Raw genomic sequence first — 17,538 nt, 5'->3', positions numbered from 1 at the left:
CTGCAAACGTGCACCTGTGCTCACCTCCCATGGATAAACAAGAGATATAATAACATTTATCAGTACCATAGGCCTACAGTCCTTCCCGGGGAAGTGAAACCAGGCCTCTGAAACCTCATGCAAATGTCACCATTGTTCAGATCCTGTAGAGTTAATCAGTGTTAGCAGAAGAGGAAATACTTCAAACTGTGTGTAATAAAAATAGACTGAAGTCATTCAACTTGACATGCATTTATTAAATTAACAAAGTGTTAATAATTACGAGATGAAAAGTGTAGCGACTAGGAGATCAACTCACGTACTGGATTAGATCCCGAAGGACAGCTCAAATTTTTGCTATTTCCACCTGTGCTAAGTGAGCCTCAGATTAACGAGAGACTGGACATCAAGACGAGCATCCGATTAAACATTCTGGCCAACAAGCACTAATGATTAATGCAGAAGACAAGGTTTGATCTTTTTACAATAGTGAAGATTTAATTGTGCCCTTGTATCAATTAGAAACACAGAACTATATTAGTATTAATTTGCATTTTATTTGTATTATTTGTATTTACTTTTTAATTACCAGTGTTGCTTACATATGTGCTTACTTATTTTTCTTTTGTATTTATGAAGATCATATTGTTATTGTTGTGATGTGTCAAAAAAGGTGCACCACCCCTGGATAAACAAGAAATAATAACGTCAGTATGATCTATCAGTAGCATGCAGTCAGGCGTCCTTCCCCACTGAAGTTAAACCAACACCCGCCTACAGTCACCACTCATCAGATCCTGTTGAGTTGATCAGTGTTAGCACAAGAGGACATTCTGTGGGAAAACTGTGAGTATTGCAATCAAAATCTACTTCTGTAATTTTACTTGCATTAATTATATTAAAGTATTCATCATTTACCAGGCGAAGAGTGTAGGGACTAGGGGTTCAACCCCCAAGGGAAACCTTCTGGGTTCAATCCCCAAGGTCGACAGCTGTAGGCAACCTAGAGAAAAATGCTGATACCTGAATAAAGTCTCTGAACTCATTGTAATTCACTTTGTGCAAAGTGCAATGAATGAATAGGTAACAAATAAAAAGCAATAATAATGATAATGATTATTATTACAATTATAATAATATTAACAATATTGATTAAGCTTTTTATTCATTAATCATGTATGTGTTTGTAGTGTCTATTGGACTTGTCACCATTCCACTCGACTCCACAATTACTACCAAACGGACCTGGCTGTGATCACTTTGAAGAAGACCATGTCCCTAGTTGGATGTTGGGTTCTACAAAATGTAGCTGTCTTACTTCTTCTTTCCATGCTTTATCTTAATCCTTCACTTTCTTACTTTCTAAAAAACTGCACCATACCTTTCTCTGAGAATAGGTCTAACTCGGCTGGTATTAACGTTGACTGTTCTCAAAGAAAACTTTTAGTCATACCAGATGGCATTCCCAGAGGTGTGACACGGTTATCCATTTATATGAATCAAATCCAAGCAATTCACAAGAATGACTTCAGGTATTTGTCAAACCTTACAGTGTTAGACCTAGCCTTTAATGACATTGCTCATATTGAAGACAGATCTTTTATTGGTTTGCTAGAGCTAAGGGAACTTGACATAAGTAATAACCAACTGACTAAACTCTCAAACAACTTCTTTGAAGGATTGTGGAAGCTCACAATGCTGGACCTCAGCTATAACAGAATCAGAATCATCCCCCCCTCTGCGTTTGGGTCAATGTCCAGCTTACATTGGGTGAATTTAGATAACAACCTGCTAACAGAAATGACTGACATTCAGTACATATTACAACTACCACACATTGATTATATCAATATTAGTAGTAACCCCTTCAGCTCTTTTGAGACTAAACATTTGCCCCTGAACATGTCCTCTAGTCTCAGGGGTTTAAAATTGTCTTCATCAAAGTTAACAATCTTCAGCATCACAACACCTGTCTTTCCCTATCTTGAGGAGATAAGCTTTGATGGCACTTGCACAAATCCTGTTATGGAGGTGGACATACCCGAGCCTCATTTCTTCAGGAATGTAACTCATCTACAATCTTTAACTCATTGCATCTTTTTCAAAGACATGAGTAAGCTCCTAGAGAGTCTGGTCTCACTGGTGCACCTTCAGCTGTTACACACAGAGAGATGGATCAACAGAGGTCTCTTAAAGACAGCCTGCAGCATCCCCTCTCTGAGGTCACTGGACCTCCATTATAACTCTGTTGTCAACATTGACCAGAAGCTGGCCTATTGTTCACAGATAACCAAGTTGGACCTATTCTCCAATCCAATCTCCAATCTCTCCAGTAATTCAATAAAATCAATGAAGCGATTGAGATACTTGGATTTGACAGAAAACAATCTCTTCAGCGTGCCTCATGACCTTAACAGTCTCTCGTCTCTTGAAATCCTATTTCTGTCAGCCAACCACATTGCTGAGGTAGGCTGTTTAGATTTCTTCAATTTAACAAGACTCAAAGAACTATATCTCAGAAACAACTACATTGTTAAACTAGATGAGTGTGTTTTTCAAAATCAAAAGGATCTAAAGGTTTTGGATTTAAGCGGTAACATGTTGTTGGAATTAGACAATGTTTTTAAGATTGGTCTTAAGAACCTAGAGTTCTTGGATTTGAGTAATAACCACATCAAGCATTTTGGAACAGGAGATTTTAAAAGTTTGGAATCCCTCAGTTGTTTAAAATTAAATATAATTGAAGATGTACACAGTAAGGGTTTTGAAGGATTGAACAGTCCTAGTCTGTCTTTTCCACTACAGATGGACAATATTTTAAGCGGACTGCAGTTGTTAAGAAATCTCACTGTATATCTGAATATCCCAGAAGGCTACAAAGGGGTTGATCTAAACTATTACCAAAACTTGATGTATTTACCTTCTTTGAGCAATCTGGACATAATATGTAAAGGTATTCATTGTTCAAAGCCTTTTCATGTTCCAATACATTTTCTTAAAGTTATGAAGAATCTAGAGAACCTTACAGCTGAGAATTTCCATCTTGTTGAGGTAGATATAAACACGTTTATAGCCACACCTCACCTGAAGAGTCTCGCCATAAGAGAAAGTGGCCTTTCAGACCTAAATCCTGAGCTATTTCAGCCAATCTCAAAGCTAGAGGTTCTGGATCTTTCCAGGAATACCCTCAAGAATTTAGATTTCCTGGCCCAAGCGAACCTGACAAGCCTCAGGTGTTTGAAACTCTGTGAGAACAAGTTAACGGTTATCAATCACAATATCTTCCATTTCCTCCCGGCCCTAACGTATCTAGATCTTTCTGTTAACCCTCTGACCTGTGACTGCTCTAACTCTGGCTTCCTGCTGTGGGCGCTGAGCAGCGATCAAACACAGATCGTTAATGTCGCCCAGTACGTGTGCACGTACCCCCTTAGCGAAAGGGGAACTATGTTCCTGGACATTGACATGCACTCCTGCTGGATGGACGCCAGCTTCCTCTGCTACATTTCCACCACCAGCCTGGTTCTGCTCACTCTGCTCACTGCCTTCGGCTACCACTTCCTGCACTGGCGTCTGGTCTATGCCTACTACCGCCTCATGGCCTTGCTCTATGATATGAGAGAGAGGAAGAGAAACAAGCCGTATTGCTACGACGCTTTCATCTCCTACAACGTCCAGGATGAAGCCTGGGTCCACAGGGAAATGCTTCCTGCGCTGGAGGACGAGCGAGGCTGGAGACTCTGCCTGCACCACCGAGACTTCCAGCCAGGTAGGGCTGGCTGCCTGCTTTGACCAGATCTTTACACGTACTGTCTGCCTTCTGTTATTTGACACGCACATGCAAGTCATGCATCAGGTCATGTGACGAATACCAACTTCAAGAGTCAAAACTACAAAATTGAATTAAGAAATATAAGCGAAGTATGAACATATAATTACCTCCTTTAATTGTTTGACACTAATAAAGTAATTTAAGTATTTCAAATACAAAAAATACTATGGCCAAATGTATCTGGATACAAATGACGTCTATTTTCTTTCACTCTGATCAAATACAACGGACGAAATAGCCTATGGTAATTAAAACACTTAATTCAAATACATGTCATTGAAATAATGCCCATATCTGCGTGTGACCTCCATAGGTAGGTCCATCATGGAGAACATTACAGAGGCCATCTATGGCAGTAGGAAGACCATCTGTGTGATCAGCAGACACTACCTGGAGAGCGAGTGGTGCTCCAGGGAGATCCAGATGGCCAGGTGAGACCAGCAACTGTACCGTCTGTCTTTGGTTCAGTTCAGATGTTCTCACTCTCTCTGGGTCCAGCGTCCATGAGGGCTTTATCTCTTCACTTTCTAATCCTAGCTATAGCTTTCCCTTCACGTGATGACTCTCGTCTCTGTCCGATGCTTGGATGCTGTTTAAGGACCTTGTGGTGATGTGTCCCGTCTCCAGCTACCGTCTGCTGGATGAGAAGAAAGATGTGTTGATCCTGCTCTTCCTGGAAGAGCTGCCAGAGAAGCAGCTGTCTCCTTACTACCGCATGAGGAAGCTGGTGAGGAGGAGCACCTACCTGAGCTGGCCCCAGGCCGCCCGCCACCCTGGACTCTTCTGGCAGAACGTCCACAGAGCTCTGGAGAGCGGAGACAGCCACGATGACAACACACACTTCCTGTCTGGGCCGGCCCTATAGCCTGTTGGAATGACAGTCCGCTCTCACCTGCTGCCATGGAGTTTGACTTTACTTTTTTCTTGTCGTAGAGTAAAGTAAGGTACGATTTTAGGTGACCTATATATATATTTTTGCCCTATATTGTGTGAACTTTCTTACCAGTTTCCATTAAAGCTCTAATAAATTGATGCTATCGGGTTGAAGCAGTAAGCTGAAGCCAAACAGAACAGTGACAGGATCAGTCACTTGATATGTATGCAGATGTGTGTTTGTTGTTCTCTTAGTCTGGCCTGATCGAACAGGCATAACAATTCCACAACCTTGTTTTAAAATTTGTCAAATTGAACCAATAAAGTAGTTATTTGAATGGTTGGTCAAGCCTTGGTTACTACGCATATCATTTGTTAACTAGTTAAGTACAACGTTGTTTTGAACCTACATCGACAAAAATGGGGAGGCCCAGAAGTGTAAGCACGCCCCCTTCTGGCAAAAATAGGTATGTTCAGTAAGAAGGAAGAAAAACAGGATGCTTTCTTATACATGGTGGCATAGGCGCTCCACCTACCAGGATTATTTCATTGATGATCCCTCATCCAGTCATTTGAATTGGATCAGTAGTTAATACGTTTGTTGTCGCCCTGCCACTCACACTGGGTAAGGGTGCAGTAGGGCCGAGCTCCGTGAGTGACCAACGACGTAGGTCGCATTGGTCGCTGTGTTGATCGCTCGTCTGGCTGCTTTTGGTCGCTGTGGTCGCTGGCGGGCTTGGTCGCTCAAAGTCTCTGGGCGGTCGTTCAGTCAGTCAATCAATCAGTTAATTTGCATGTTATTAAGTCAAATGCGCTAATTGCGCTGGCTCTTAAAGGGGATGGAAGATGGCACTCTCATTGGTTTATTGCACGTTACGCTCAAAACACACTTACATGTTTCAGACCAACCCATTTTAGATTTGCGTCGGGCGCAAAGCTCATTTATCTCGCCGTCATAATAGCAACAGCGCCGTAGAACCGCCCACACAGCTACTTTGCTTTTCACGTCTGCGTTTGAGTTAGACGGTCTCAAACGCATGACCACATGAATTTCAAACTTCATTTCTTACCTTATGTGGCCCTCCACATGCAGGCTAGATGATGTATATATCCATATCCATATAGTTATCCAGTGTCACAAACATGCTTTTTACAGGAAGCAAAAGGACCGGCTATTTTCTGAATAAAAATGTCAATTTTGGCTGTCTGTCTTGAAAATGAATTAAGCCACTTCTCCATTATAACGCTATGTGCAGACAGCACACGTTTACCCTCCCCCCTCCCCCTTGCAATGACATTAAATATAGCCTAATTTAAAAACAAAAAAAAGGTGCAAGTCGCAAGGCTATTTGACTGGATTCATCCTGCATCATGTCTAAGAGAAAAGCTGGAACCGATATCAGATCCTTTTTCAGCAAGCAAAAATGCGCTGTAAGTGCAAACCTACATGAGAAACCTACAAATTACCTTGGTTTACGATGTTTGATATTAACTCAGAGTTAACTGCTAGCTGCTAGTTATCCAATAATATCCTCCTCTTTCATCTATTGCTAACGTTAACAATTGACCGCAAGCCCCGACCCCTCATCAGTTTTTTTAAGATTTCCTCTCCTCTGATTTCCTCTCGAGCCGTCGCCATAGCGAAATGCAAGCTTGACGGACCTGGTTTGCACATTTTTAAAAGTGGTGGGGACAAAATTAAAATTATAAATAGTGATGGGGACATGTCCCTGGTGGAAATGACGCACCTGCTTACCGCTGTATCAGCTGTTACACGAGATTTTAAAACAAGATTTTATTTTGGGAGGCTGGAATATACTTTGCTCGAGTATATTATTGTTATTATTATTATTATTATTATTATTATTTAAACGCATGGCATAGCCTACTCTACTGTGTTCATTTATGCAGCCCCTATGGAAAAAATATATTTCCACAATCCAAATGCTATTTCTATGCAGTTTCACTCATGAACAATCTTTGACATCATAATATTTAAATAAGGCTAATCGTTTGCATGTTTGTGCTGTGTATAGCCTATGTGTGTGTAAGCGTATGTTGGAGTTCCGACCTGCCATGGCACGTCAAAATAGCAACACCAACTGTGCTATCTGCTAGTGCATTTAGACCAGGAATTTTTCGGTCAGTTGCGCAATTGCATTGGCGCAATGTTTAGATCTGTAAAATAGCACCAAGTATAATTTGCACCAGAACACGCCCCTGCTTTTCGCCGACACGCCTCTCCAGGCGCAAGTGTAGTGGCGCCTGGTTGCTGCGGGGGAAAATCAGCTTTGCGCTGGGTGCAAACTAGCAACGATACATGCGTCGGTGTAGAAAGTCAATTGTGCTGGGTGCAAGATAGGGCCCATAGTGTGCATGTCTCATCCTCACTAAACCATTGATTTAAGTTCTGGGGAGATGGGAGCACATCATATGTAGCACCTATCATGAATCTGATCCTGCTAGCCTCCATGCCCTAATACTCTATCACACACACACACACACACACACACACACACACACACACACACACACACACACACACACACACACACACACACACACACACACACACACACACACACACAAAAATACTAGATTGCTACTAGATCAGACTTTCCCAAACTGGGTCACGACTTAAAATAAAGTGAATAAAACTAGAGAGTAAAATGCATAACACTAGAGAGTAAAGTGCATAACACTAGAGAGTAAAGTGCATAAAACTAGAGAGTAAAGTGCATAACGAGAGTAAAGTGCATAACACTAGTGTCAGAACTACCTGGCTCAGAGCAGGAATGACATTGGGAGACCACACCGATGTTACGTTTAAACCATTATTTATTAGATAAACACTAAACAAGAAAAGTCAAAGGTATCAGTTTATGTATGGGTCAAACCAGAATGTGGTGCAGGTCAGTAATGTGATGCAGTGTAGAAAGTAGAGGTGTGGGGAGAGAAGAGGAAAGAAACTGTAGCCAGCCCTCAGTAGCAGAAGGCCAGAGCAGCAGATGAGAGAGCGAGCTTCAGTGGAGGAACTGCTTTTATTCTCCCTCCAATCAGCAGCCCATTAGCCGCAAAGCTAACCCAGACAGCTCCCCCTGCAGACCAGGAGGAAGAGAGGCAGACAGATATTCATAAGCAAAGCCGGGTAGAGTGAGGCGGCACATAGACATCAAACCAACCCACTCGTCACCAAACCAACCCACTCTTCACCAAACCAACCCACTCGTCACCAAACCAACCCACTCGTCACCAAACCAACTCACTCGTCACCAAATCAACCCACTCGTCACCAAACCAACCCACTCGTCACCAAACCAACCCACTCGTCACCAAACCAACACAGGAACTTTAGTGGTTAACAAAGACTACCATCACACACCAGCACAACGTCAAAGGAAAACCCAGACTTAGAACCACTTATTATAGAAGAAATCTAAACAAATCTCCGCCCAACAGATAAATAGCCTTTATTTGGCCGTAATAGCTGTTATTTATTAGGTTAAGAGTTATAGCTTATTGTGTCATGAAGCGAACTGGATTCACATGAATCTCTGTATCTGAAACAGACTATTTGGATTGGATTTTGACTAATAAGCATACGCTGTCAATCTAATATCTGTCAGGAATAACCCTGACATAGGCCTACACTTATTATTGCTCTTTATGATTGGTATAAAATAGTTTGATGTGACATGTCACTTATAAAAGATAGGATAATCCTTATTGATTGATCCCAGTAGGGAAATGTAGGATACCATGCAAACAATGGCAATGACAGTATCTGCCATGGATTGTGTTTCATACTGTCTTAGGTTTAGGTATTGGTTCTGTCTCCAAAGTTAGATTGTGGGGCTGTATTTGTTTACTCTACAATGATGCATATTGGTTTGTGTTGCTTATCCCCGCACCCCTTAAGAAAAAACAACATAATGAAATTATATGAAACACAAATGCAAAAGCATTGCCATTCTGCAAGGCATGGGGCAAAGACGTGATGCTACATCATACCTGTCGAGACGGGGCCTTGCCATAGGGGAGTTCGGTAGAAAAGTGCTCACAGTTGCTCTGGAGGACACTGTAGGGCAGCTTGGTGCCCACCAAGCGACGGGCCCCCTGCACCACCAGGTAGGCCGGCCGCGGCTCATACTGGTTGTCCAGTATGGATGTTGTTCATCCTCCACTCGTCGGTCCCCACTACTTCCCAGAACCCAGCCCGCGTCACCAGAGCATTATTGCAAACGATGGACATCATGCTGTAGGCTCCAGCCCCTGGATTCTCCGCTACAGTCAAGAGAGCACGAAAAGCGCGTAGTGAAGGATCCAATACAAATGTATTATTATCTTATTGCAAGCTGATTAGCCTGGCGATGCACAGATTGTGTTGGGTCCGCTTCTGGTGAAGGCTGTGTGTTCCGTGGAGTCACTCACAAGGCGGTGCCCAATGCACAACAAATCCATCGCCAATGTACACAGCCCAGTGCGGGTAGAGGTCACGGATGATCTCGATTAGGTCTCCTGGCTGCGGCTTAACTCCAGACTAGAGATTTATTTATTTGCAGGGTGAAATGATTTTGGAAAAAGATTTTAGTATTTGGTATCAAAGCAATACATGTTTCCTGTCGTGATGAATATGGTCGTATCCACAATGAAAGATTGATATCAGTTTTTCCCATTGATTGTTAATAAACTTAGATATAATTGAGTCTCCTTTAGTAAGAAAAAATATAAGGCAGAGCAATACAAGTGACATTGAACAATTTGGACATAGACTCACCACGGTTGACACCTCATTGCCCATTTTCCTTTCAGAAAATAAATTAACCATAAAAAGAGAAATCACAAAGGGTTGAATATTAAAATGAGATTATCATAATGAGCACTCACACTAATACTGCAAATAGCAAATCCTGTTTAAGACTATTCTTATTTTATCTTTGTCATCACTACTGTGCTAGGACTAGGTCTACACATCCACGTGTAATCAAGCAGATAACAGTTGAACTTTGATGTCTGATTTCTTCTTAGGAACATCACTAACAGCAGCCTATGTCTGAACCTTAATTGTTGGCCTATTTATTTTAAACTGTTTTGTTTATCTTACCTCTCGACTTGTCAGTGAAAGTACCAGAACTGCCTGGTACCAGAGCCCTACTCTCCCTATCAGACATTCTCTGGTGGTACTGAAGAGTAATCAGATATATGCTCAGGTGTTGCTTTTCATTTAGTTTCAGGTTCGTGGGAGCAGCTCGCTTTGCAGGTGTGACTGTTTCCAAACGTCACAGAGCAATTAATCTCACTTTCTTCCCAACAGTAACACAACTTGCCCATTACACAAACACAAATCACCTTTGGCACTACTTTTCTCAGAAATAGACTAAGTTGAAATAGAAATAGACTAACCCTAACCCTCCAACTTACTATATAGGCTAGGCTACATCAATAAGGTGAATTCCCCAATAATCTATCACACACACAGAATACATACATTAATAAAAGATAGCTGCTAGATACATGTATTTCGAAAGACGATGACTCACACAATTCTCACATAAAGAATGTATGTTTTAATTTTTAATTTTTTTTTTAAATGTAAGAAATAACAAACTGATGTCAAATTGCACAACAAGTCTTACATTTGAATGACTCTAGTAGACAATTAGTAAGATAATAGTTGTCATAGGAAACTTGTTGCCAATACTTTAGTGTGCAGGAGTAACATATGATCATATTATGGTTGTTTCATTGGTCTGCAGTAAGAAAACATTAGCCAGCCTCCCTTCAAATAGATTGAAAACAAGTTATATTATTTCTATAAAGTGAAAAGAATGGTATCATTTGGCATCTGGTTTTAGATTTTTTTCATTTTAACAATAATAAATCTAAAATCCCAGAACTCCTGCGGTAGGCCTACTTCTTATCCGGCCTCCACTCAGGAAATCCAATATGCCCCCCACGCCCAGTGCCATGACAATCTTGTCTGCCCGGCGCACCTGTGGTGGGAGGTCCGGTCACAGAGAGAGCGCAGGGACTTCAGTGGTTAACCAGAGACTACCATCACACACCAGCACAACACAGGAAAACCCAAACCTAGAACAACTTATTACAGATGAAAAGGGAAGGAGGTTACACTGTATAGTGCTATGGATTGGTCCTTATCCAAATCTGATACAGATAAAGATCAGTTATTTAGTAGGTTAAGAGTTATAGCTTAATGTGTCATGAAGTGTTGGGCCGAAACGTTATCACCATGATCTATTAATTAAAAAATAACTTTGATAATTGTAAATCAGAGTGTGCGGCTACCTCTCTTTCATATACTGGACTTTAATCGGCAGCCAGCACCTCGCTATTTGGTGTGCGTTACACTTTTCCTCCATGAAGTGTACAGGATTCACATTAATCTCTGTATCCGTAGATACAATTCATGACAGTATCTGTCATGAATTGTGTTGTTTTCATGCAACAACAGTATTACACACCAGGAAGGCTCACCTGTTGAGATTCACCCTTGCCGTAGCGTAGCCGTGTAGAGAAGTGTTCACAGTTGTTGTCCAGGAGATCGTACTGCAGCTCGGTGCCCACCCGCCTGTGGGCGTCCTTCACGATGACGTAGTTCTCCCGGGGTGGGTACTTGTTGTCCAGTAAATTGTTGATTTTCCACTTGCTATCTTGAACAGCATCTTTCAGTGTTTCTTTCTTTACAATGGCTTTCTTATTGGTCTGGCTTGACCCGAGAATTACGCTTACTCCTAGATCTTATAAAGACAAAAGAAAAATGTGTGCATATCCGTTTCATGTCTTGTATGTTTGTGACATATTAAAGAGCTGGATTATGTTTTAGGTTTTTTTTAATCACTTTTAGACCCATATTCACATCTTAAGAAGGCCTACAACAAAAATATATAACATGAAGATTTCTTGAAGTAGGAAATGTGCAAAATATGTAAAGATGCACCTTCATTTGGTTCATGTTTTAAGAAATGCCTTGCGTTGTTGGGCCTACTTACCGTCTGATGCGGTCAGGTGAACAACATAGCCGCCTCCAACGTATACCGCCCAATGCTTGAAGCCAACACGAGAGATTTCTATCAGGTCCCCAGGCTGTGGATTCTAATTAAACATAGGAGATGTGATTTAGTCTCCTTTAGTAAGAAAACGTATTAGGCAGAGCAATACTAGTGACATTGAACAGTTTGGACAGAGACTCACCGCGGTTGACCCCTGATTGCCCATTTTCCTTTAAAAAAAGAAATGAGCCATAAAAACAGAAATTACAAAGGGTTGAATATTAAAATGAGATTATCATAATGAGCACTCACATTAATACTTATAGCGAATCACGTTTTTGTTATTTTATCTTTGTCATACTGTGCTAGGACTAGGTCTACATATCCACGTGTTGTAATCAAGCAGATAACAGTTGAACTTTGATGTCTTATTTATTCTTAAGAACATCACTAACAGCAGCCTATGTCTGAACTTAAATTGCAGGCATATTTATTTAAAACAGTTTTCTTTATCTTACCTCTGGGCTGATCAGTGTAACGTACCAGATCTGCGTGTTACTGAAGAGGAATCAAATATGTGTTAAGAGCTCAGGCGTTGCTTTTGTTTCGTTTCAGGGTTGTAATAAAAGTAAGTGCCCTGGCCATAAAAAACACCAATCACCTTTGGTACTCCTTTTCTCAGAGACTAAGTTTATATCCAACTTACTATAGTGCCACATCAATAAGATCAATAGTCTAATACTCAGTATTAACCCTAACCCTAACCCTAACCCTATCACACACACAGAATACGTACATAAATAAAATATAATTTGGTAGATTTGATTTCCTGTATTCTGGTGCATTTTGGGGATGGCCATTACCTATTACCTATTAACTACTATTCATTCAGATTCATAGCCTACATCCTGACTTGCAGGGCCTGGACAAGCTTCGAGCTTAGCCATTGTTGTTATTCTGATATTGAGGCAAATCATGATCACTGTCCTTTAGCGTCCATTTTTTGTAAGTCTCAATGTCAAATGCAGTTAGAAATATGGGACATTTGCTTCATTTTGTTTATATGCTACAGGCCGAAAGACTAAATGAATATGTAACTTACTTGCTCCTTTTAAGTATAACATTGTTTGGGGAGTCCAATTCCTCCACTGAAATGGGTGGAAAGTGCTTTTACAACTCTCTGCTAGTTAGCGATCCATCTCTTCTCTGCATGTGCATGTAGTTGTGGTGCGCAAATGCTGCTGAGGGAGGTAGCCTATTTGATTCGCTGAATTGTCCAATCATGTGATAAAAAAACATGAAAACAACGCCTGGGGCATTGTTTTTTTTTGGTCTGGGACACAAAAAATTGCGACCCGAGGTGGAATTTTCATGCTCCAATGAAAAGCTGTCTCTGTTTGATGGACAGCAAAAAGTTTACGAGCTATGGCCGTTTCTCAATACCAAGTACGCAAACTTCGGACTCGCAGACTTGGAAGTGCGAACTTGGCAAGTCCGGACTTCCAAGTACAGACTTCCGAGGACGGGAGTACGCACCTGCAATTGGAACAGAAGCGGACTCGATGACGTCACCAGCTCAGCTCTGTTAATTGTTTATTGTTTAAAAGGATCCCCATTAGCTGTCACCATGGGGGATGAGCTAGTCTTCCTGGGGTCCACATAGAAAGACACAAAACATAACAATACACAAGATACAAATCAGAATTCAGTTAACAATGATAATCTAAAAGCAGTAAATTATAAACATCAGAAATTATTCATAAAAAGTTATTACATTCATGGTTACAATCATTATTGCAACACAGACACACACACACACACACACACACACACACTAGTCCTGCCTGGCCTACCAAGTCAGGAAACAGGGGTGAGGGACGTCCACTCTACAGAATAAAAAAATTATAAATAGAATGGCTAAAAGTTAATAAAATACAACAAAGCATGTGTGCTTCGTTTACTCATAGCGAGGCTCCTTACTGGCCACAGCAACCCTTTGCGTCACGTCAGTGCCCTGAAACATGAAACATAAAAGTAGGGATCGACCAATATGGATTTTTTAGGGCCGATACCGATACCAATATTTTTTCATTAGCCGATGGCCGATACGCAGATACCGATTTTCTTGAGCCGATATTTGGAGCCGATACTACCCTGGAAATCCAGGGTAGAGAGCACAATTTGAATTTGCTCAGGGAGTCACTCTGGGAACAAGCAATATACTCACTCCCCAATTCCCCCTGGCCCAGAATATTAACCAATCACATCCGTGTATCTGATGTAGGCGGGCCAGAAGCGTTGCTGTTTTACCGATACGGCAAGAGTCTTATCTATTGGTTAGCTCCGCTGGTCTGGATATGTCACCCCTTGTATTCTTCTGATTGGTCGTAGTGTTAGCCAATTGTGTGCAGTGATATTTTCAAATGCATGCTTGGTGCCGCCCATTTTCATGACTCGTTGCCAGACCCTTTCGGATGTGGGTCTGGATTTCCAGGCTAAGCCGATACTGTTTTTGCTCCCTCAATTTACATCATAAAAATGACACAATGATGACAACAAATGTTATACGTCTCAATTTAAAAAAGGAAAATGTATTGAACTTTCTGTAAATTATGCTGGGAAAGAATATATAAAAAAATAATAATAATAAAAAATCGGCCGATACGATACACGTAAAAAACGCAAATATCGGCCGATAATCGGTCGATCACTACATAAATGGTTGATATATAAAACGGACATGTACTAAAAAAAGCAATGCGGTCAGTGCAACAGGTGACAGAAGTGAACAGGTAAGTGGTCAATAGCAACAAACAGGATTAACACACTCAGCATTCACCTGCCAGAACCGGCTCCAGTTCCCTCCGCAAGGACCGGGACCTGGTGTCCGTCTATCGCTGTGCACGGGGGGCGAGCCCAGGGGCACGCAGCGAGAAGGCAAGACACCGGCTGTTTCCCAATGTGAAGGAAGCATGCTCAACGGCCGCCCTTTTAAGGACGCCTCGTCATAGAACGCCGACAAGCACTGTTCCAATGCTGAGAACACTCGGAAATTCGCGTCCTTTTTTTTTTTGGAGAATTCCGAGATTTTTAAAGGATGCATCCTCAGGATGCTCATGATGCTCATGCATCATGAGCCAAAATCCCCACAATCCTTTGCGTTCACATGCTGCGCGGGGTATTTAAAACATTGCTTTACACAAGTGAAGTTATTTGAACGTTTTCAGAAATATTTCGTGACGTATTGCTTTTTAGAGATTAATCATGTAAATGTAAACAATTAAGCTTAAAGACCTGTGCAATTTTTTTTCAAATGTTTTTGCAACGTAATGATTGAACGTAGCCTAATGAGGCTGTATTTTGCATGGATTGATTTGTTTTAATATGAACGTGTATCCAATAACAATTTCAACAATTAAAATATTACCACTGGAGCAGTAGCCTATCAAAATGCCGAATATACTGCTCCATGATTTTGGCTCTCATGACATTCAAATGACCCCTCTGATTGGCTAACAGCACTGTCCGTCACAATAATAAAACCAATTAAACTTCCAGGGAGACTCAGAGAGAGAGAGAGAGAGAGAGAGACAGAGAGAGAGAGAGAGAGAGAGAGAGAGAACCAACCATTGGGCTCCTTGGGGGTTTCTGGTTGATTTAATACATAAAGAAGAGCCGCACCGGGCCCCGGCCGCGGTGCCCCGAGGCGTGATGGAGAGAGCGATCGCGGATAGGTCCGTCCTATGCACTGAAACTTTTTACAATAAAACAAAATGTTTAATGAGCATCAAGCTATTAAAATCTCTATTATGCACAGATAATATAACAGTATATTAGTCAGTTGTTGTTAGGTTAAACAGGAGTTTGATAACGTTTTTAATTTAAGGACCACCCACAATTGGTCTGGCCCATCCACAACTGGAATCCTGGCGCCGTGCCTGGTGCAAGGAATAGGAGACAGGGCTTGGATGATGGAGGGGAAACAACATATGGATTATTCCATCACACATCATGAGGCGTTTCATCTGTTGTTTACTACCATCTGATTGGCCAATACGATCGATTTATTGAGGAGCAGAGCTGTTCTCAGCGTCCTGAGACCTGTCTGCCACTGTATAAGAAGGCCTTGCTTTGGCCAACGCTTTGGACTTCTCCTTGCGCAGCTCTCAGGGAGACGCAGGGCGAACTCCCAACTGAGGCCTCGGATTATTGTATGTTTGTTATGTTATTCAATTCAATTCAATTCTGTTTTATTTGTATAGCCCTTAATCACCATTACAGTCTCAAAGGGCTTAACAGGCCAAGTATTTATGACACCCCCCCTGACCCACATACATACATACATACAGGAAAAACAAATAAAATGGATGATGGGCTGGTTAACCATAAGGAGAGTCCAGGCATCCAGTCGCAGTCGTTTGTCTCTCCCCGCTGCTCTTCCCCTGTTTCTCCCCTTACCTTTTCAAAATAATAGTCCTTGCACCTTTTCAGTGATACCGTTGTTTCATGTCTGCAGTAAGAAAAGCATTGGCCAGCCTCCCTTAAAATAGATTGAAAACAGGTTATATTCTTTCTATGAAGTGGAAAGTGTGGTATCATTGTGGTATCATTTGGCATCCGGTTTTAGATTTTTTTCAGATTAACAATAATACAACTAACATTAAAGTCCTTCATTAGGTTACTTTATCTGTTAAAAATCCATCTTGCATATGTATTAAAGATACTGCATCTTCATTATTGCCAGAGATCCATAGGCTTCTGCAGAACGCAGAATGAAAACACCTTATTAGTTGTGCTGCTGGTGTAAAAGTTTGAAATTTGAAAATTATTGCACCTTAATTCCACAAAGCACAATTCCTTCATTATTAATTAAACAAATGTCCATTTTTTTTTTTTACAATCCAACCACTGAATTTGAAAGGTAATGGATGTCTTGCCAGTTCACGCATGTTTGAGGTAAAATCAATGTGTCAATCATGTTCTGCTGGTAGTAATCAAGCCCCTCCAGATCAACAGATGTCAATCACTGCCTGTTCTTCTCTCCTTTGCTCCGGCCTCCAAAGATGGTCCCAGCCATTTTTTCCACTTCTGTAGAGCAGAAGTAAGATAAGATAAGATAAGATGAGCCTTTAATGTCTCTTGGGCAAGTGGGAGTGGGTTCTGATCTTGTCTTTCAACCAAGCCCACCCTCCCCATGCCCTCTGCCCATCCCAGGACCTGCGGCTCAGGAACAGGGACCTGGAGAGCCAGGTGGAGCTCCAGCAGGAGGAGGCCCGCCTGGTGAACCCCCTCTCCATCGCCACCAGGTGGAGCTCCAGCAGGAGGAGGCCCCTCTGGTGAACCCCCTCTCCATCACCACCAGGTGGAGCTCCAGCAGGAGGAGGCCCGCCTGGTGAACCCCCTCTCCATCACCACCAGGTGGAGCTCCAGCAGGAGGAGGCCCGCCTGGTGAACCCCCTCTCCATCACCACCAGGTGGAGCTGCAGGCCTACCTGGCGGTGGTGGTGAGTCCTTGGGCGCATCATAGCTGTGTGTTGATTTTTGACTTAAGAGAAAAAGTCTGATAGCAGACCAGCTCAACTTTGATTGAACGGGGCGTTCTACTTACCGGATATTTGTTTCAAACCATCTGTAAGCTTGTAATTGGCTTACAGCGAACACCAACTCGACCACTAGAGAACTTTGCTGTGGTAGAAAGACAAGCTAAAACATTGTATCTGTGCATAATACATCTGGACTGAATGTGCTCAGAAAAAGTGTGTGTACAGGTTTCAAATCAACACCGTGTAGACTTACACTGAAAGAAAATACACTGATAGAAATCCTGGAGCTCCATCCACTCAC

General features: G+C 41.8%; 1 protein-coding gene and 1 pseudogene across 3 annotated transcripts; one reads left to right on the top strand and one right to left on the bottom strand.

The window, feature by feature from the left end:
- Nucleotides 1-784: 784 nt before the first annotated feature.
- On the top strand, nt 785-4,871 carry LOC311345512 (toll-like receptor 13). Of its 2 annotated transcripts, XM_084469934.1 has the most exons (5): nt 785-825; nt 1,170-1,284; nt 3,658-3,748; nt 4,125-4,242; nt 4,439-4,871. In XM_084469934.1, the coding sequence occupies exons 2-5, from the start codon at nt 1,252-1,254 to the stop codon at nt 4,674-4,676; spliced, it is 480 nt and encodes a 159-aa protein (XP_084326060.1). In that variant the 5' UTR covers nt 785-825; nt 1,170-1,251; the 3' UTR covers nt 4,677-4,871. The 2 variants fall into 2 exon arrangements, with proteins under 2 accessions (XP_084326060.1, XP_084326059.1); XM_084469933.1 differs by having other exon boundaries at nt 1,170-3,748.
- A 2,705-nt stretch (nt 4,872-7,576) lies between these two features.
- Nucleotides 7,577-13,334, bottom strand: LOC311345582 (phospholipase A and acyltransferase 4-like; annotated as a pseudogene). Its single transcript, XR_014684147.1, has 6 exons — nt 11,897-13,334; nt 11,695-11,797; nt 11,180-11,442; nt 9,462-9,489; nt 8,696-9,224; nt 7,577-7,782 (listed from the first exon to the last, which is right to left on the bottom strand). The product of XR_014684147.1 is annotated as a phospholipase A and acyltransferase 4-like (transcript).
- Between the last annotated feature and the right edge of the window lie 4,204 nt (nt 13,335-17,538).

This window comes from Micromesistius poutassou, assembly GCF_964030765.1.
Source record: "Micromesistius poutassou genome assembly, chromosome: 6".
In the NCBI taxonomy this organism is placed as follows: Eukaryota; Metazoa; Chordata; class Actinopteri; order Gadiformes; family Gadidae; genus Micromesistius; species Micromesistius poutassou.
This window is presented reverse-complemented; position numbering and strand designations above follow the sequence as displayed.